At 42.7% G+C, this 22,380-nt stretch overlaps 1 protein-coding gene across 7 annotated transcripts in view; it reads left to right on the top strand.

Annotated features, from left to right (window-relative positions):
- STRBP (spermatid perinuclear RNA binding protein) overlaps positions 1-22,380 on the top strand; it is an 88,886-nt gene that overhangs the window by 51,936 nt on the left and 14,570 nt on the right. For 4 of the 7 annotated variants that reach the window (XM_072125052.1, XM_072125051.1, XM_072125054.1 and 1 more), the window contains exons 6-11: positions 1,200-1,344; positions 12,381-12,475; positions 13,035-13,130; positions 13,264-13,375; positions 14,618-14,715; positions 21,710-21,821. In XM_072125052.1, the coding sequence (XP_071981153.1) occupies positions 1,200-1,344; positions 12,381-12,475; positions 13,035-13,130; positions 13,264-13,375; positions 14,618-14,715; positions 21,710-21,821 (658 nt within the window). The remainder of the gene's footprint in view (positions 1-1,199; positions 1,345-12,380; positions 12,476-13,034; positions 13,131-13,263; positions 13,376-14,617; positions 14,716-21,709; positions 21,822-22,380) is intronic. The other 3 variants (XM_072125057.1, XM_072125056.1, XM_072125055.1) reach the window with 3 other exon arrangements.

Genomic DNA, 22,380 nt, shown 5'->3' with positions numbered 1-22,380 from the left:
ATGCAGACAGTCACTTCAGTCTATCCTTCAGTCAATCACTTCAGTCAATCTATCCTCTATTGAGTAATAATTTGCTGGGACCAGATCACAATAATGTGAGTCCATTGAACCCTTATTTAAATGGAGCAGCAGGTGGCAAATGCATGTTGTCGCTCATTTCACCGTACACACGTCCCATGGAAATGGATTGGAGTTTAAGGGGCGAAAAAATTACCTTTTGGAATTCAGCATTCCAAAAGGTAAAGTTTTACTATAAAAGGGAGTCTACCATCTCTACCGAGTATTATAATCAGCCGGCAGCATGTTGTAGAGGACTGAACCTTACTGTCCAACATAACATTATTATTTCTATCAATTATACCAATTCCAAGATATTCCCATATGAATCTGTATGCTAATGAGGTAGTTGGTATACAATGTACTCAATACCCGGAGCACTGCTATTCTCACATCTTTCTTGTTCCAGTCACCACATGCTTCTCATAAGACAAATCTCCTGCTTATCAGGTAGAGAGGCAGGAATAGCAGTGCTCCAGGTGCTGAAAACACCCCCTGGGCGCACCAACTGCTTCATTAGCATAAGGATTCACATGGGAATTTCTCAGAAATGGCAGAATGGATATTCATAATAAATAATAAAGGTGTATTGGGAATCAAATCATATTTCTTTACAATATGCTACCAACAGATTATATAGTTTTTGGAGGTGGTAGAATCCCCTTTCAAAATACTGATTTACAGTATCTCTCAGTAGTTTTGACCCTGCAAAATTGGATTTATTTTCAGGTTTTAGCTGAGGGAATCTCCTAACTCTCTATTGAGCTGCTCTGCACCCTCTCCCCTCTGCTCTGAGTTGCTGCTGTGGTGTTCAACCAGAAACTTGTTACATCTTTTAGACAAGAGGGGAGGGATTGTAGATCTTACCTATTGTACTGCCAAAAGTGCTTAAACTTTCTTTATCCCACCTCTGACCCCTGGCTCAAGCTTTTGAGGATCCTCTTGTTCTGTGAAGTGCAGCCGCTGTGAAGGGTTGCAGCAAATCAACGGCCTCAGCGGTGACCTGTAAGTCACCATTGAGGCCTGTGATTGGCTCCAGCTGTGACTTGCCATATAACCACCTTCATCTCCCTACAATATCCATACCCTTCTTTTCTGTTCTTGATGCTTGCCTCATTTAACCTCCACCCGTTGTTGTTCAGAAACTCACAGAAGAGTCTTATCAATTGGAGCACTCCATAGAAGACGCATCGATCATCATCCATAATGCAAAGGAACCCAAGTTAACCCTCAAAGTTATATTGACATCTCCATCGTTCCGGGAAGAGGAGGACAGAGCAGGTGGAGGTACTTTTGGTTTCCCTCTTGTCGGATGTTGTGAGGAGCAGGTGCTTTAGCCTGGTTCTTCGTAGAGACGTGTCGCACCTTTTTAGATGACTTGTTGTTGTTTTCTTTTATTTTTCTCCTCCTCCGGTCACTGAAATGCACATGGATACGATGTACTGATCTCTCTGTAGATAGTAAATGTTGTTATATTGTCTTACTTTAAAGTCTTTCATTTTGTGGTACTGAACAGATTCTGCTACACAACCTCAGTGCTGTATCTCGGCCCTAGAGCCCATATCCTATAGCGTAACCCTCCCCAGCGCCCGTCTCCTGCTGTAACTTGTCACCTTTTATTCATTGCTCTGACAAAAACCCGAGTTCAACCTTTTTTCATAATGTGCTTGTAGCAGCTATGAGGTTGGGTAAGTCATAAGTAACATAGTACTAATGTGCTCATGATTTTCTTTATTTATTTTTTTTTATTTCTCTTTGTTTTTTGTTTTGTTTTTTTTCTCCTCCTCCCCCCTCTTCATTTTATGGTCTGTGATATTTTGCTTCAGCTTCCCAAGCCTGTCCCTACAAACTTGCCAAGCAACACTGGACCTATGTCAGACCTTTGACCAACAGGCCACACTCTGTCATGTCAGCTGAGGCAGCCAGCCCAACCTGGGCAAGATGGACTCCCTGTCGCTCCTCCCATCTTTCTAGCCCCACCCTCTACTTTCTGTCCTTCCCACAAACATCAGCTATACAGTGTCAAATGTTGGTCAGTTAGAAAAGTCGGTGGGATTATCGGGGGAAGAATCCGGGACAACTCAATTTGCTTTTTACATTTGCTCAAATGGAATGTGATGATGTTCCAGATATAAATAGGGGAATGCAGATACTATACAAAAATGTGCAATCCGCTCAGTATTTATATAGATTATATACATTTTAGGGAATAGGGGGCTATAGTTTTTATCAATAGGGGCAAATATTATCACTGACCAATGTATTCTGTCTAAAAAAAAAAAAAATGATGTGCAAGAGAATGGTGTGCGTCCTCCTACACCAATGGAATCACAGGAGAAGTGGATACTAGAGGGCGTTGTACGCACTAGGTAAAAGTAGGTTGAACAACCATTGAAGGAATAACTATTTTGCCTGTGCATATACATGATCAGTGCACAAGCTTTCGGTAAAGTTTGTTGGTTTCATCGAATTGTTGGGCAAAATTTTCAAACATGGCTGACATCTTTTCAGGTCTGTCATCGGTTGGCTACAATTTCACCCATTTCCATCAACCTTTGTTCTAATGTGTATGGGCACCCTTAGGTCTCATGCACATGAACAGATGCTCGACAGAGCTATGGCCAGCAGGAGAGAGGAGGTGTGAGCGCTCCTCATCCCTCCCCTCTCCATGGAAAGAATAGCATACGCACCATAATACGCTCAGTCTCGATACGGTGAGACAACATGTGCTCACCGCACCGTGACCGGGTGCCATAGACGTCTATGGGGGCCGTGATCCGTTCACCGCTCCGTTCGTGTGCACAAGGCCTTAGTACGACCCTTCACCCTTACATGTTCACTAACCATCTTGTTGGTCATGATAATATTTATCTCATATGCAACATACAATTCTATCCTGGGAGTCAATGGAGATGCCCATGCACCTTTAATAGCCATCAACTGATTGTTTATTCAGCCGACAGCTATTCCTTTCACCTCCCATATCCACATGCATGATGAGAAGGATCTAATCCACTGCCCACCGTCTAGGCCAGTGATGGGCAACCTTTTGAGCTTGGTGTGTCAAAATTCGCCAAAAAACCGAGCATAACTCGGGTGGTGTGTCACCTTGACAAAAAAAACATAATTTTGTGATATTTATAGTTTAAATAATAAATATGTATAATTATTTAACTTCTAAGGTACTTTAACTGTAGGTTGTCTGATTGATCCTACCATGTACTGCCATTCTACAGTATGGCAGTAAATGGGGATTTTCCCAATCATCTATTACTATGTGCAAATCGCACATTGTAATAGATCGGTTACAATCAGACAGGTGTGGAAATGCTTAGTAACCTGTGAACTTTCAGTCATGAAAGTTCACAGGTTATAGCGAGGGTGCAGGCGCCGCTGTCTGCATCTTCCTTATGCCCTCTTGGCATGAAGAAGGTGTGAGGAGCACTGATGACGGTCTTCTATCATACAGTGCACTGACCTTACTTACTATATGATGAGAGTGGTTGTCCTCCCTTGCCCCTGCTGTGGAGATGGTCAGTGTAGAGGTGGCAGCTGCTGGGACATCACACAAGGCAGCAGCGATGTGGCCTCTGACTGTGCTGCCATCCTCCCCCCACCACAACTATCAGGAGCTGCAGAGGAGCCTCCTGGGTGTATGGCCGGGTCACCTCTCCTGCTCTGCCCCATGCTGATACCTGTTCTAACTGGAGACACTAGGCACAGCTCACACATGGGGAGGGGCGGCCCTGGGGGAGGAGGAGGAGGAGGGAGTGCTGGAAGCTCAGTGCAATCTCTCAGTCTCCCGGCTACTGCACCTGGTCATGTAGGATGAAACTTAACTCTCAGGCAGCCGCGTGTCAGTGAAAATGGCTACGCGTGTCAGCACTGACACGCGTGTCATAGGTTAGCCATCACTGGTCTAGGCGAAAGAAGAGGTCTACGCTTTTAACAATACTTATTTTAACCCGCTTATTTCTCTTTCCCATCCAACATCATTGTGGGAGAGTCGGGAGGTTTATTTTTGCACACATAAGATAGTTGGCTAGTCCTGCCGAAACTGAAGGAAGGTCCAGGGTGGCCTGAAAAGTACAATACTGCGCACAGTTGGTGCAAAATGTATAATGTAGCTTGGGTGCCAAGAGTCTGATCCTCACCAATCTAATATAGGTAGCCTATCCTAAGGGGTCGGGAAATTACAAAACCCCTTTATATACGTTTGGTTATACCACTTTATATACGTTAAAATTTTTAAAATCTAGATACCCCTAAGAACAGCGTAGCCCCCTACTTCTCTAATTGGAGTCATTTAGTTATGTAGTGATGTACCTCCTTTTCACTGATTATTTCCCATGATGGAGTGTAGGTTATGGAGGACGTATTGGCTGTAGCTACCATGATACGATACGACAGAAGAGTGCACCTTTGGGACTGTGATATCGCTTATTTTTCGGCAGAAATGATCATTATTGTGTTACCAGGAAACTTGTATCTAGAGTTTTCTATATACTGTATCCTGATGTCCCAAAGATATCAAGCCGTTGTAATATATTACACTGTCATTTACAGATCCCAACCCCTCCTTGACCTCCATGACCAGGTATTGTATCTGTATTCCCTTATATCATAGAACTGCTCAATTCACACATCCATCACGATCTGGGTATAACTGACCAATATTTCCCGAGGTATGGTTTTTGACTATGCTAATCTATATCCTAACAACACCGAGCAGCGTAGGTGCAGTGGACCTGTCCTGTGTGTATTTCATGCAGTCAGAATGATGCTTGTGTCTTCATGGGCTGACCTCATTTTGATATCATTCTGCTGGTGTGTCGCTCTGTTATGTAACGGGACCTTCCTGCACATCTTCTGTTGTACTTGGGACAAGGGCGTGTTTGCCCGTTCATCGATACCAGTCTTCGGATGGGTACGTCCAATGGCCTAACATGAAGCTGATGGGCCCCAGTGAAAAGTCTGTGCCAGTCCCCCTGACTATAATGCATGGTTTATAATACTAGTAGTCTCATATCGGAAAGTGACACCTTATGGGCCCCCTAAGCCGCTAGGGCCCGGTTACACCGCACCCTTTGCTTCGCCTCAAGTTACGCCCCTGGGTTTATCCTAAGGACTGAGATATAGGCGCATTATGTTAAAACACGACGCAGGAGTCAATGAAAATTATAGCTCTATCCACCGTTATTTGCTATGGGGTATAATGTATTGTATGCCTTTCAGAAGATTTAGAATACAATTCCACTAACATAGTACCTCGATGTATTTCTTAATTTAGCATTAAGAGATAGTTTAATCCTGGTGTCTGTGTTACAGGTTTATTATCCTTATCTTACCTTATAGTTATTATTCTACTCTATTAGCTTACCGTAGTTGTAAAGTGGTGGCCCAATAATCTTTACATAAATTAAGTTAATGTCCCCCTTTACACGCCATTTTGTTCTGTTCGGAAAATTGATGGCAGCCTGAGATCCGTTTTGTCATGAAGCCTCTCTAAATCCTAGAATATTCAGAGTGCCTGCTGCCACCACTAGATGGAGCTGACTGCAGACATTGAATTTAGTGATAGCAATGTGGGCTGTAAGCTGCATTTAGTGGTGGCTATAAGTAGTCTGTATGCTAACAATTAAAGGGGTTGTCCTGATAGCCAAAAATTGTTTAGAAAACAGCTGAGCGTGGTATAAAATAGCAAACAAGTCACATTCAACATTATTTTATGTTTTTATAAAAGGTGTGAGGCAATTATCTTTTGCGATAACACAGATTATGTGCAACTGGTCCCTGATCATATGAGCCGATTATCCCAAAAAAAAACAAAAAAAAATGAAGCCTCTGTGAACAAGTCCGGGCCTAGCTTCCTAGCAGAGCATGAAGACACTTCATTCTAATGATGTTAATGTACAAGACAGTCTGATGCAAGTCTGTTTTCTTCTTGCCCTCACCCCATGATCCCTTTCATCTGTACTTTGGATAGGATTCTGCGCACAGGCGCTGACTGGCTGCACAAAAATGCTGTGCTATAGGGTAACAAATGAATCGCATCTTGTAATTGATGTCCTGATGAGCACTGGGAGGTAGAGCGGCCATTGTATAGTGTAACCAGGTAACCAAGAACACCTCTCAGAATATTCAGACACATCATACAACTCATTGACCCCAGTGCACCTAGCAGGAGCTAAATCTCTAGAAGTTCTGAGATTTCTTCTGTGATTCTCAGATTCTTTGTTGCTGATAAGTCCATGACATCCTTACCTTGGCGACAGAGTACACAGGGTTCAGTAAGTGCAAAGACCTAGTGCTGATCCTCAAGTCCTGATACTGAAATTATTCAGAGTGCTGACAAAGACCTTTTTAAAATCAGTATAGCATAGATTACTAGAGCCTGTCAGCAGCTAAAAATGACATTCCTGGTGACAGGTTCTCTTTAAAGGGCTTCTACAGGCCAAGTATACTAATGTATCCTACTAAGGATATGTAATCAATAGGACATTTGCACTGTTCAAATCAGCTGAAAAACAAAGAATGGAGCACAGAGCAAACGGCTCCGTTCTCTATGTAGTGGCTGAACTGGGTCACTGCAACTTGGCTTACATTAAAACGTATTGGAGCTGGTCTGCAGTAACCTGGACTGACCACTGTACAACGTAGGAGCTGTCTGCTTCTTGTTCCATTATTTATCCTCTGCTTAAGAATAGCTGATCTGGATGTTGGAACACAAGCATTCTGATATTCAGGATCTATACTCTCCAAGACCTTACTTTTACAAAGTAAGGGGGGGCTGTTCTCACTAATTAGGTGCATGGGTCCTGTCACTCTATTAAATATTATGGGAGTGTCAGAAATCACCCAGCATAGCACTTGGCCATCTGTGACAACCCCATACTATTGATTGGAGCGGGGAGGTCGCGTAGGGGTCCTTTCACTCCAATAGTAGGCAAGTGTCAGAAATGACAAAGTACGTGGCTCAGTTATTTCTGCTATTGATGCAAAAGGACCCGCTTTTAACCCATTAGTGAGAACTGGACCCTCATTATCTGCATTGCTGAGGTTCCCGTTCTCCTGATTGATGTGTGTCCCAGCAGTCAGACCCTCAGCAATCAGCTTGTTACCCCCTATCCTGTGAACACTTTGTACAACCCCTTTAAGAGTATTTTACCGGGACGATCTAGCCCTTTAGGCCACTGACTTCACACTCATTAATTTCCAGCACCCCGGCACATGTAATAGGCTTTTCTAATAAGTGTTAAACGAGTTTTAAATTCTTGATATTAACATTTCTGTGCATGAGGCGTAGCTATAGCAATACACAGGCTGGCCAGAGATCACAGTAATTAATTATAATAGGGAATAATTAGAGAGCTATCTGCCCTGCCAATGCTATTTACATAGAAGGAAACATATGCAAATCACCTGCTCATTATTGTCCAGGCTAAGGCCAGACTTGGGCTCCCTGGCCCCGGAGCTTGTGGTATTGTAAGGTATATTTGGGCTAAGCCTGTATTGTCACACCTGAAATCTGCTGTACAAGTAAGAATGTGGCCGCTGCTGGCAATCTATTAGGAGGATTAGCGGAATATGTCAGCTCTGCAACTCCCAGTGCCTGTCCACATCTACCAACCATTGTACCACTGACCGCTCTTATCACCTCCCCCCAAAAGATGTCAATGCTTTACCCAAAAGTGATGATTTCTGGTTTTCTGGAGATTAGCACATTTTTGCAGCCTTTCAGTCTGTGATTTCAGTTCTTCATAACCACTCATTTACTGTAGTTTCTTTCCAATTTATATGTGAACTTGGAGCAGATGTTCACATTGAAATGAAATGGCTAAATCCACGTGCTTTGCAAGCTCTGCCTGGGACCTCCAGTTTAAAGGTGCAGTCCTACGTATTGACTTTTTAATTTTTTTTATAATTCTATTTATTTTTTCAAGGACTAGTCAGGTCTTGGGGTCACTGATGAGTCCTGCGGATGGTCCACTGATCATTCCTAATTTCTCTCATGGACTTGCAGTATTAGTAATAACACCGCTCCCTTGCCATTACACTTCACCTTTGACCTTAGAAATGATGCCTGATTATTTTCTATACCACAAAGCCTTGCATTTTGGGTTCATCGTAGAGCATAGTAAACCTATGGATTAGAGACTAGTTTAAGGCAACATTCACACAAACAAGCCCCAGTTGTAGCAAAAGTTCGGCCGAAGAAGGGGAGGGGAGAGCACTCCTCATCCCTCCCCTCTCCATAGGGAGCCAGGCCGTATGTACAGTGAAAGATAGAGCATGCTCTGTCTTATTTCCGGCATAAGCACAGTACAGTGACACACGTGCTGTACACAATGCACTTCTATGGGGGCCATATGCTAACTGTCGTACATACAGATGGCATATGGTTGCCCTATACGTCCGTGTGCATGAAGCTTAACATCCACTCCAGGAACCATAAACCAGTTATTAGCCTGGAGATCACAGAATCTGAGATCACTATAGGGCTTTGTGCATATTGAAGCATTACAAGCCGGTAATTACGGAAAGGAATAGGACCTGCTCTGAGTTCTGCTGCTCGGGTCGACTCACAATCCAGACAGACATCAGAAACACGAGTGTGTGCGCACCTATAGAAATACATGGGGCCATGTGCTATCTGTTGACACAACAGCTTTAACATGCTCCAAAATTACATCATTTATTTTAGAGGGAACCTATTACAACTCTTCATTTCTAATTTTTTTTGTAAAAAATCTCTGGGGAATATTTATTTGGACTTGTACACTAGAAATACACTTGAAATAATTGCAATTCTTTGCGAACCTCTGGGAATTGTAATTATTTCTCACTTTACACCACCTCCACGCCAAGTGAGTGAAGGAGGCATGAAGGGGACGGCTGGGGGCAGAGTGGCCCATCACAGGGGTGTACTTGAAGCTGTCCTGATGTATCTGGCACATCGGATGGGCAGGGCTTATATCAGACGTCAAAACATATTAGTATAAAAATATAGGTCAATCTTTTAAATCTGTGTTGTGCTGTTCCTGATATTCCAGCTCAAAATTTACTAATAAATTGTCAACTGGGTGTTACCAGTTTAGTTTGCGTCCTAACACAATCTTCCACTTTCAACACTTTCTTTTGCCAGTGTTAGACTATGTAGTGACACACATGGGGGAACTAACACACCTAATTGTCAATTTGTAAATTAGTAATTGTATTCATAAATTTTTCAGAGGAATATAAGGAACTTCGCAACACAAATTTGGAAGAGAAGATGCATCAATATTTTTATACTCTCTGTTAAAGGTTGAAAGACATGGCTGCTTTCTTCCAAAAACAGCGCCGCACATGACCATGGTTTGTGTCCCGGTATTGCAGCTCACCTGTATAGAAATGAATGGAGCTTAGTTGCAATAGCACACAATACCCATGGTCAGGTGTGGCGCTGTTTTTAGACTAAAGCAGACATGTTTTTCAACCGCGGAAGAACCCCTTTAAGGCTTTGTTCTACAACTGTATCAGGCTAGGTATATACGTATTCTAGAAGTGTAGTTAATACTGTGGCATCATGGTACATTAACATTCCTGCATATCTATGAGACAGATTACTCCTGCCTTGCCGCACCTCATTGGACTGCGCCTTTAAACCTTCGCCAGTATCCCCTTAGGCGACCGGGAGTATCGATTCTGAGCTCTGACGTTTGGAACATGTTAGCAAGAAACAATGCAATGCAAACATCTGCTGTGGAGTTCGTCAGGACGGAAAATATGTCTGTAGCACTTCTGACGCTGGGGCGACCCATCATCCAGAGCCTCCTGGTGTAGAGAAAGTCCTCATAGCACACGATTAGCAGCCATCTAAACAATGCAATATTAATGCCGCCCATCCTGTAAGCGTTTGATCATTTTTAGAAGGCAGGATTTCATTTTGATGTCTTCGCCACGTACCTGTGAGCTTCATTAACGGGAGAGAATATCGGGATTCGCAGATGCCGCTAATCAAGTCTCTAAAGATGAAACAATCTGACATTTTCCCTAGATAAATGCATCGTCTGCTTTCATGTCTGCACGTGTATCTGCACTATCGCTGCTGCCGAGTTTTTACAGTGTGCTTATGCCGTTTTATGGCGCATGTCACATTGATGCAGGAGCCCCATTGCTTGAAGACGCCTTCATCTGATACGATTTGATTAGAAAACTATCCCTGCTGTCACGTCAGTACATTGAGGATTATTACTGCGTGTTTTAGATCACCAAAATTCACATTAAATGGGGAAAAACACAATGTAAATACACTCTTCAGGGTTGTGAGTATAAGGGTAGTTTTGGATGACTGCGGTCAGGCCCTAAATTACAGACAGTCCCTAAAAAAACTCCTGTTTTACCGACCGACCACATTGCAAAGTACGGGACTCCAAGCATCATAATGAAATTTGAGGCAAGGAGCCCCTGCTTCCCTGCAAAACAGCAGAGTCTTACCAAGATTATGATTTCTGAGGGGACGCAGGGGCTACTTGCCCATATAAGTGGGAGTCCCGTCCTCTGCACTGTGGGGGATCCGTGATTCATAGACTTACCATGGTCGTCTGTTTTGGCCCATGTTGAGGCAGAGCAATCTACGGATCCAAGCTAAGTTCAGGTCCACACGTGGAACAAAAATTTTGCATCAAATTTGTACTAAAAGGGCACAGTGAAACTTGAAATGCAGCAGTGATGAGCATGGTTAAAGGGATATGCCAAAAGTAATTAAAAATGACCCATCTGAGGCATCTGGGTGCGTCATCAGTTTTGGGCAATTATTGTAGAAGTGACTTCCGGTACGTGTCTGGAATTGGCACCCTAGCTTAAGGATTGGTCATTTATTATAATATTCCGAGAATTCCTCCTTAAATTCTCAGCCCCATCTCTACTGCTGCTGTGTGCTGTAAATCCTCAGCATTTCCGTCCCCTGTGGACTTGCCCTCACGTTGTGCAGTTATTTGCTGTGTAAATCGATGCAGGAATCTTGAGGCTCGAGACTTTTACAAATAAGGCAGCTGTGATTATTTCGGCAGCGACAAACAGGTTCATTTCTTCCGATCTCACATGATATATCTCACAATGTCTCTGTTGAGATGTAGCAACCACATCATATTGGAATCAATATAAGTATCTCCACTTTCTATCTCGCATAGAATCACAAGTAGGAAACACATTTTATATATATTTTTAGCATTCTGGATCTCTTCTGATCTCTGAATACTCTGCATACACAGATTATATTGTTTTGTGAGATCTAGCCATGAGGCAAGTTGAGCCTCTTGCCTCAGACAGCAAGACCTTATACTAATAATAATTCCTTTATTTATATAGCACACACAGATTACGCAGTGCTGCACAGAGCTTTCCAAATTGGTCCCTGTCCCCATGGGGCTCACAATCTAATCAACCTATAAGTATGTTTTGGAGTGTGGGAAGTATACTGAGAGAACACATACACTCTTTGCAGGTGTTGACCTGGATGGGATTTGAACCCAGGTCCCCAGCGGTGCAAGGCTGTAGTGATAACCACTGAGCCACCTTGCTCCCCCAATATACTTAAAATTAATGTCTATTTACACCTGATGTCAGCATGGGTTGGAAACACATGGTGGACGGGTGCTTACAGAAAGTTTAGGGTCCCCCCCCTGAATCTAGTGGAGACACATCCCGCATTATGGCATATCCTTTCCTCCCGCTTTAATGACTGCTCACATTACGATGGATAAAACGTCTCGATGGAAACCCCTGCTCATGAAATATTGCTGGATGTAATGGCTGTAAGCCGGCGATATTTACCACGCAGATTTATAGCTTTCATTTTAACCTTGCTGTGGGGAATCAAAGCAAAGTATTAAATGATATTGATGCTCTGCGGCTCGTCCTTATGTAAGGTCTTCCCCCTCTCGTGTCACATCACAAATTTGCTTATTCCGCTAATAATGTCCTCTTTCCATCCCCAATAAAATTTCGGTAATGAAAACTCGATGGAGAGGCGCAGGGAAAGTCAAGAAGTGCTATTTGCCTATTTTGGCGTCCTGAAACATGTTGTGCATTTTTAATAAGATCCCAGATGGTACATAGCTGTTATCGATTTGTAAACTGGAAGTGAATGCCTCCTTTGCTTTGTGTTGCACATTACTACTTGAATGGCCTTTTGGATAATATAACCGCCGTGCACTTTGTGAACCATTCAGTTTCTCTGGGAGTCTTATTAGCTTGTTCAGATGCTGCCATACTCTTCCTGTGACAGAATCCCCTTGGTCAAATTGTATCTGTCTTTTTTTTTTATCCCATCTTATCAGTAGAAAATGTTGCGATGAAAGATCCTCCGGACTTATTGGACAGGCAGAAATGCCTGAACGCCTTGGCGTCTCTGCGACATGCCAAATGGTTTCAGGTTGGCTATTTGTTCTTACCTTATTGTTATTGTAGCCTTATGAGGTTTTCATTTAATTTCTTTACGACCTCATGAATTCATGCACTGTTATCCATTGTAATAGATCTGAGTAGTATTTAATTCTCTATTTACTTTCGAGTCATGCTTACCAGGCAGCAGTGCCACCCCGTGCCGACCCACCGGGAAAACTCTCACCCTGTACTGCGGGTTTTCGCTCCCTCCCATGGAGACACTCCATGAGGTCACCGTGTGACCTCCTGCCCGGCTCAGGGGTGGCACTGCTGCTGTCCAGATGGGTGTAGATTCAGTAGCGCTAGCTGACACGTCATTATCATGAGGCTACAAAAGCAATCTTTACATGAAGCTTTTCAGTTCTATTTTAAAGCCTGACCTTTCTAAAACATGGATGTGTTGTCATTCGGTAATTTTCTTTGCATGAATTTAATCATTTACTACTCAGTAATCACATTTAAAGAATCTGTCCGAGGCCTTTTAGTAGGTTAAGGTTTTAAAGAGTTGAAACACAGCAGCAGAACTGGAACCATTTTGTCTATTCCAGGCAAGAGCAAATGGATTAAAATCTTGTGTAATTGTACTCCGCATTCTGCGCGATTTGTGCAACAGAGTCCCCACCTGGGCGCGGCTGAAAGGATGGGTGAGTTGGGCTCTGGAGGTATTGGGGTGGGATCTAATTGGGTGACCCTGTGCACCCTAATGTATAGGACATTGTAGTCTCCATGATGGTTATTGATCTGTGTGTAAACATTTCAATCATTTGTTTCTCTCAGCCGCTAGAAATCATATGTGAAAAAGCAATAGGAACGTGTAACAGACCCCTGGGCGCTGGGGAAGCACTGCGGAGAGTCATGGAGTGCCTAGCGTCTGGCATCATTTTGCCAGGTAAGATTTATTTATGTAACATATTGGTGAGGGATCAGTAGGGTCCCCGGATATGTCTGTGGCAACACTTTACGTGAAATAGCAAAACCCACAGCTTAAATGATTTAAAAGGAACCTCTCACATTAACTGTGTAGTATGTTATAGAGCAGGGGAAGCTCAACAGAGTTTTGTCAGGGAGTGGTTTACCCAGAAAACCATGTATAATCTGCTCAGATCCTCCTGCTCTATAACATGCTGCCTGCAGGTATGACACTATGTACAAGCTGCTCTGCTCCTCCTGCTCTATAACATGCTGCATGTAGATAGGACACTACATACAAACTGCTCAGCTCGTGCTGCCTGCAGAAAGGATATTATGTACAAATTGAGGGACCTTGAATGCTTTTTCTTTTTAATTGTATTCAATATTGCGTTGATTAATCTCTTAATATATTTATAGCTGCTGATGCACCTTAATATTTATAGGAAGCTGCAAATCCCTGGTACAGGAATATATGTATAACAATGCTGACAGCTGACACCTCTAGGTGGATTATGAAATTTACTTGATAACACCCTAATATTTAGTAAACTGTTAAACCCTGCCCGGTGGCATCAGCAGGAGGCAGCTTGTTGTCTTAAATGTATGTCTCTTCAATCCCTGCTTAACTAGGCACTGCCTGGCCTTGACTAAATAAGTGCCCTGATCCCCACTAGCAAGAAATGTATCTACACAGAGAATCTGGGTCTGTGTACTCAGCATTTCTGTCTGGCTCAGTGAGTCTTAAATGTTGGGGTCACCACCTACACATAAAGAGCAGTAGCTGATAAATCCCCTGGGACCCTTGTTGATGAGATTTGATGGGTCCCAGTAATGGAAGCCTGACCATATATATGTATAGTTAAGGGTTGTATTAGTTACACTTAGTTGCACATAGTACAATTGGTTGAGGCTTGTGATACCCTATCCCCCACAGCGCAATGCAGTGTAATGTGTAGGTGTGAAAGTCCACATTAGGTTATATAGAAGGTAAACAAAGGCGCGGGACATTATTTTCACATATCCAGACAACCCAGAAATACAGAAGGGAACCACCGAAAGCTAAAAAAGCTGAGCATGGAGGCCCTAACATCATCCGGACCTGAGCAGAATCTGAACCCAAGAAATGGGGCTGAGTAAAAAAAGAAGGAAATTTACAAGTGAGATAATACTCTACCAATAAGCCTTCACCCTGTAATGAGATTGTATGTGTGTAACACAGGAGGGCCCGGATTACATGATCCATGTGAAAGAGAACCCACAGATGCCTTGGCCTACATGACCGTGAAGGAGAGGGAAGAGATCACACAGAGTGCACAGGTAATCAAATGCACGTGATACTATTACTTATTCATCCTGTTATATCTATAGCACCGACATATGATGCAGCGCTGTGCGGACTTGTACCCGCAGTTCTCAGGGTGAGGTGATGTCGGAGCCGGACTATACACGTGTGATTTGGTTATAGGTTTAGAAGGCAAGTTGTTTACATGAAAGACTTTGGCACAAATTTTTGGTCAGAAAAAACTGTGAAAATCCACCTTTTGGTGCCTCCAATCACTGTCGGCCAGTATCAGGCTGTAATTGACGGCATTGCTACAGAAGCATTTAACAATGTGCTTTACTGCAGCCTCGTGGCCATAGACACTCATAGTCTGGAGCATTGAGGTCTATGGAGGAGGAGATAAGCTGTGATATCATCTATTGTCAGTAGTGATGTAATGATGGGTCAGTGTTATCTATATAGAGGTCATTGTACAGGGAGGAGGAGGAGATAAGCTCAGACATCATCTATTGTCAGTAGTGATGTAATGATGGGTCAGTGTTATCTATATAGAGGTCATTGTACAGGGAGGGGGAGGAGATAAGCTGTGATATCATCTATTGTCAGTAGTGATGTAATGATGGGTCAGTGTTATCTATATAGAGGTCATTGTACAGGGAGGGGGAGGAGATAAGCTGTGACATCATCTATTGTCAGTAGTGATGTAATGATGGGTCAGTGTTATCTATATAGAGGTCATTGTACAGGGAGGAGGAGGAGATAAGCTGTGACATCATCTATTGTCAGTAATGATGGGTCAGTGTTATCTATATAGAGGTCATTGTACAGGGAGGAGGAGGAGAAAAGCTGTGACATCATCTATTGTCAGTAGTGATGTAATGATGGGTCAGTGTTATCTATATAGAGGACATTATACAGGGAGGGGGAGGAGATAAGCTGTGACATCATCTATTGTCAGTAGTGATGTAATGATGGGTCAGTGTTATCTATATAGAGGTCATTGTACAGGGAGGAAGAGGAGATAAGCTGTGACATCATCTATTGTCAGTAGTGATGTAATGATGGGTCAGTGTTATCTATATAGAGGTCATTGTACAGGGAGGAAGAGGAGATAAGCTGTGACATCATCTATTGTCAGTAGTGATGTAATGATGGGTCAGTGTTATCTATATAGAGGTCATTGTACAGGGAGGAGGAGGAGAAAAGCTGTGACATCATCTATTGTCAGTAGTGATGTAATGATGGGTCAGTGTTATCTATATAGAGGACATTATACAGGGAGGGGGAGGAGATAAGCTGTGACATCATCTATTGTCAGTAGTGATGTAATGATGGGTCAGTGTTATCTATATAGAGGTCATTGTACAGGGAGGAGGAGATAAGCTGTGACATCATCTATTGTCAGTAGTGATGTAATGATGGGTCAGTTATCTATATAGAGGTCATTGTACAGCGAGGAGGAGGAGATAAGCTGTGACATCATCTATTGTCAGTAGTGATGTAATGATGGGTCAGTTATCTATATAGAGGTCATTGTACAGCGAGGAGGAGGAGATAAGCTGTGACATCATCTATTGTCAGTAGTGATGTAATGATGGGTCAGTGTTATCTATATAGAGGTCATTGTACAGGGAGGAGGAGGAGGAGATAAGCTGTGACATCATCTATTGTCAGTAGTGATGTAATGATGGGTCAGTGTTATCTATATAGAGGTCATTGTACAGGGAGGAAGAGGAGATAAGCTGTGACATCATCTATTATTAGTAGTGATGTAATGATGGGTCAGTGTTATCTATATAGAGGACATTATACAGGGAGGGGGAGGAGATAAGCTGTGACATCATCTATTGTCAGTAGTGATGTAATGATGGGTCAGTGTTATCTATATAGAGGTCATTGTACAGGGAGGGGAGGAGATAACACTGACCCATCATTACATCACTACTGACAATAGATGATGTCACAGCTTATCTCCTCCCCTCCCTGTACAATGACCTCTATATAGATAACACTGACCCATCATTACATCACTGCTGACAATAGATGATGTCACAGCTTATCTATATAGAGGTCATTGTACAGGGAGGAAGAGGAGATAAGCTTTGACATCATCTATTGTCAGTAGTGATGTAATGATGGGTCAGTGTTATCTATATAGAGGTCATTGTACAGGGAGGGGGAGGAGACAAGCTGTGACATCATCTATTGTCAGTAGTGATGTAATGATGGGTCAGTGTTATCTACATAGAGGTCATTGTACAGGGAGGGGGAGGAGATAAGCTGTGACATCATCTATTATCAGTAGTGATGTAATGATGGGTCAGTGTTGTCTATATAGAGGTCATTGTACAGGGAGGAGGAGATAAGCTGTGACATCATCTATTGTCAGTAGTGATGTAATGATGGGTCAGTGTTATCTATATAGAGGTCATTGTACAGGGAGGGGGAGGAGATAAGCTGTGACATCATCTATTGTCAGTAGTGATGTAATTATGGGTCAGTGTTATCTATATAGAGGCCATTGTACAGGGAGGAGGAGGAGATAAGCTGTGACATCATCTATTGTCAATAGTGATGTAATGATGGGTCAGTGTTATCTATATAGAGGTCATTGCACAGGGAGGGGGAGGAGATAAGCAGTGACATCATCTATTGTCAGTAGTGATGTAATGATGGGTCAGTGTTATCTATATATAGAGGTCATTGAACAGGGAGGGGGGAGGAGATAAGCTGTGACATCATCTATTGTCAGTAGTGATGTAATGATGGGTCAGTGTTATCTATATAGAGGTCATTGTACAGGGAGGGGGAGGAGATAAGCTGTGACATCATCTATTGTCAGTAGTGATGTAATGATGGGTCAGTGTTATCTATATAGAGGTCATTGTACAGGGAGGGGGAGGAGATAAGCTGTGACATCATCTATTGTCAGTAGTGATGTAATGATGAGTGAGTGTTCTCTATATAGAGGTCATTGTACAGGGAGGGGGAGGAGATAAGCTGTGATATCATCTATTGTCACTAGTGATGTAATGATGGGTCAGTATTATCTATATAGAGGTCATTGTACAGGGAGGGGGAGGAGATAAGCTGTGATATTATCTATTGTCAGTAGTGATGTAATGATGGGTCAGTGTTATCTATATAGAGGTCATTGTACAGGGAGGGGGAGGAGATAAGCTGTGACATCATCTATTGTCAGTAGTGATGTAATGATGGGTCAGTGTTATCTATATAGAGGTCATTGTACAGGGAGGGGGAGGAGATAAGCTGTGATATTATCTATTGTCAGTAGTGATGTAATGATGGGTCAGTGTTATCTATATAGAGGTCATTGTACAGGGAGGGGGAGGAGATAAGCTGTGACATCATCTATTGTCAGTAGTGATGTAATGACGGGTCAGTGTTATCTATATAGAGGTCATTGTACAGGGAGGGGGAGGAGATAAGCTGTGACATCATCTATTGTCAGTAGTGATGCAATAATGGGTCAGGTAAAACATTTCAAAGAAAAATATGCATTAGCAAAAAATGATTGGTTAAATTTGTGACTCTTTCCCTGTCAATGTCATTAGATTTCTGTGTGTGTATTGTTATATAGTTATTGATTTCGAGGATTATTACTATACATACATTTACATAGAACAAAGTGCCTGTTGTGATATTTTCTGGATTCTTGGTCTTGAGGGTCACAGTTTCCTTGCAGGTATAATATGCTGTGTCAGCGTTATTCCTGAATAGAAACTAATTTGTGTGTGGAGGAAGCTGCTGTCTAGTAGATGCGGAGTATTATACTATTACGGGAACCCTTTGCACTGCTGCCACCAATCTTTCATTTGTGCAACTGCGAAACCCAATGAGCCAGATCCAGTGTCCCTCTCGTCTTCTCAGAATCACGGGGGGTGTTGGCCGGCGATTAAAGGAACGTCTGCAAGATATGGGGTTGGGATCCAGTGATACAGAATACTTGGAGCCATTTGCTCGCTATATCATGTCATCAAGGGATTGTGCAGCGAGCGTCTTACATTAAATATCTACTTAAGAAGTCATTGACTTTACAAGAGAGACGCTCTGCAGCCGAGGGTACAGGCCGTCTGGGTGTGACGGGCACCTCCTGGCGCAGTTTACCATCTGTGCCCCCTGTTTTATAGATATTTGGGTTTTTAGATGATTCCAGCGCTGAGATAATCACTGTCAGTCTTGGGTGAGATTTTTGGCTTTGTTACATTGTCCTTGGAAACGAGCCATAGTGTCAGCGGAGGACAAGCTATTTATGGGACAAGGATCTCAGGGCTCCCGTCTATTGCATAATAATTCCTTCATAGAAATATTCCCATTTGTAGCGGCTGCGCTCGTCCTAGATGTATTCACTGAGATCTGTCATCTGATACATTGATTCTGGTTATTCATTCCATTTCCAAGGACTGCTCATTGTAGAAGGCAGGGCTAAAGCAGATAGGAAAGAGGAACACAAAATACACATAAAAGACCATAATCATGTAATGTACAGATGAAGGTGATATTTGTAAGAGATTAGTCACTTTTGGAGGCTGCAGGGGGAGCATCATTTTAGACACCCCTGTCCTTGGCTGTATAGAATCTGGAAACATCTGGAATCTGGAAACAAGCATCAGGCTTGTGGTTCTGTGATCTACAGGAAAAGAGAGATTGTCAGCTAAAGACATGTTGGAAATGTAACCTGCTGATACAGTTTGAGTTACAGCCCTTTTTCATTTTTGAGGTTTTATTTTTCACTCCCCAACTTCAAAAATCTGTAACTCTTTTATTTTGCTATGTAAGATCTGTGTGAGGGCTTGTTTTCTGTGTAACAAATTACACTTTATAGGGACATTATTTGATATTCCACGCCATGTACTGGGAAGCGGGAAAAAATTCCAAATGCAGTGAAATCGGTGAGAAAAACCAAATTTGCACCATTTTCTTGTGGGCTTGGATTTTACGTCTTTCACTGTGCGACGCAAATGACATGTCTGCTTCATTCTTTGAGTCAGTACGATCACAGGGATACCAAATTTGTATAGGTTTTATGTTTCATACATTATAATATTTTCTTATAAAAATGAAATCCTCCTGTACAAAAAAAAAATCTTCATTTTGCCGTCTTCTGGCGCTAATAACTTTTCATACTTCAGTGCACGGAGCTGTGGGTGGTGCCATTTTTTGTGACTTGAGATCACGTTTTCAATGCTACCATTCTGAGGACAGCCTTTTGATCACTTTTTATTGCATTTTTTGTGTCTTGCAAAATGGCGAAAAAGTGGTATTTATAACTTTTGGGCACTATTTTCCGTTAATGGGCTAAATGGCAGGAATATGGAGCAAACACTCACAGCCGACGTGCGCTTAACTTATATGTTGCACCTCGTTAAAAGTTTTTTTTACAAAACCTGTTAGGCCCTATGCACAGGATGAGCAGGAGCAGCAGGACGCCCCGTTCATCTCTATGGAGCTGATGGAGATGGCAGAGTACAGCGCTCAGCGTTCTCAGTCTGCTCCATAGACATGAAGGGGGCAGCCCGGCAATGCATGTCCTGCTGCTCCACTCATCTCAGAGAGCGACAAGAGGTCCGACTAGGGTACATCGTATTCCTCATTCTATCCTGTGGATAGGGCCTGACTTGTTTTGTGGGAAAACCCCTTTAAAAGAAAATCTACCACCAGACCAAGGATTGTGAACCAAGCACACTGACATACTGGTGTGCGCCCCCTCTGGCAGGATCTGCTCTTGTTTTAGCTTCTTTGCTCTGGTTTTTACAAAAAAAGGGCTTTTGAAATTATGCAAATGAGCCTTAAGGGCTTCGTTTTTGCACAACTGTGAAAGCCTCTTTTTCTTAAAACCCAGAGCATAAGAAACTTATAGAAGGGCAGATCCTGCCAGAGGGGGCACAGACCAGTATGTCAGTGTGCTGGGTTCACAGTCCTTCATTCTGGTGGTAGATTTCCTGTAACTGCCTGAGATCTCTGGTTCCATAGCTCACAGAACCACAATCTGAGATTCTTATCTTCAAAGGACATCTACCACTAGGATGAATAACTGTATGCAAATGAGCCTAATGAGCTCCATAGGTATAAATGGAGTCTGGAGCCCCTCCGGCTCATTTACATACAGTCCTTCATCCTGGTGGAAGATATCCTTTAATATAACACCAAACCATGTTTCTAGGACCTATAGAAGTGAACCTGAAGCAGCCTCTTAACGTGACTCATCTCTTTTTATGTGTGCAAGATATGACATATGACGTGAGCGATTTCTGGAAAGGACATTTCATACCGTACCTAGTGGTTTAGCAGGATAAATTCTCGTGACTATGTCCCTTTAAGGGACACCTATAATTTTTAACAGACTTCTGACATGTCATAGTCCAAGAACCACGTTTCCAGATTCTTTCCAGATGAAGATAGGGGCATCTGAAGTGATGCACCCCCTGCAGCCTCTAAAAGTGACTCTTATCTGGCAAATGTGATCATCTCTGCTCATATTTACATGACTTTAAAAGTGATAAATGAAAAGGTAAATTCATCTAGATTTTACATAAAGAGGGAAAAAGACATTTCATATCCTACCTGAGAGGACTCGTAGTTCAATGGGGGTAAAAATCCTTTATGAAAAATCTCATAGACTTTGGCAGACGTGGGGCATGGTCATACTCCTTTTCTCATAAAAGTCTGCGACTAGTAAAGTGGCGGCTGTTTTTCCATAAAAAGTGCCAAATCCGTCAGTGTGCTGTGTCTGGTGTTACACTTCAGCTCTCATAACTGAGGGAACTGAGATGCAGTGACTTGGCTCCACCACTACACAGAGAATGGCGCTGTTCTTCTGGTTCTGCTATCACCACTGGTTACTATGACACTGTGTAGGACAAAGCAATGGGTCTGTGCTGCCAAATATTACAGAGATATCCTCTCTCCCTCTGTTCCATGTACATGAGGCCTTACCCACTGCTATATAGGATTATACTGCAGTATATGACCCTGTATGACGGGAGTTTTCTGTCTCCTCTTTTGCAGCATGCGTTACGTTTATTAGCGTTTGGACAAATATACAAAGTCTTGCAGATGGACCCTCTCCCTTCTAATAAACCCTTCCAGAAATATTCCTGGTCAAGCACAGACAGAGAAGGTAAGTGGCAGAAGCTGCAGGTCAGCCGCTGTAACTTACCTGGAGGATTTACTATCCCAGCCCAGAGGATCAAGTTTATGCAAATACATTTTATGAAAACTCACAGCACAAAATATCAATTACTGCATGAAAATTCAGGCCCGGATTTCAGTCTTTAACCCCTTTACTTTACAATGTTACTCAGTTTTATTGCCGTTATAGCTTCTATCACTGATATTCAGTGTGTGGGCGGGGACTCTCTGCGCAGACACTTCATGATTCATCTGTGCTATGAGATGCTGTGTGCTGACAATGTGCTTCGATTATCAGGGTCCAGGGTTTATCTACACTTTTTAGCTTATGAACACTCACTGGTATCTGACACATAGAGATGAGATGATGAACCAGCACTTCTAACTCACGTATAACACACACACAATCTGCTCCTGTATGCCTCCTGCCTGGATAAAGACTTTATCTGTCTGTAGCTTGTAGAGCAAGTCTCTGCACACTGCTGTTTGCTGACAAGAAGTGTCTGTATCGGAGCTGGTCTTGTAATGTAGGGGGGAGGGACAGGAGG

The sequence above is a fragment of the Engystomops pustulosus genome, chromosome 9 (assembly GCF_040894005.1).
Source record: "Engystomops pustulosus chromosome 9, aEngPut4.maternal, whole genome shotgun sequence".
Lineage (NCBI taxonomy): Eukaryota > Metazoa > Chordata > Amphibia > Anura > Leptodactylidae > Engystomops > Engystomops pustulosus.
Note: the sequence above shows the minus strand (reverse complement) of the source record. Positions and strands in the feature narration are given on the sequence as shown.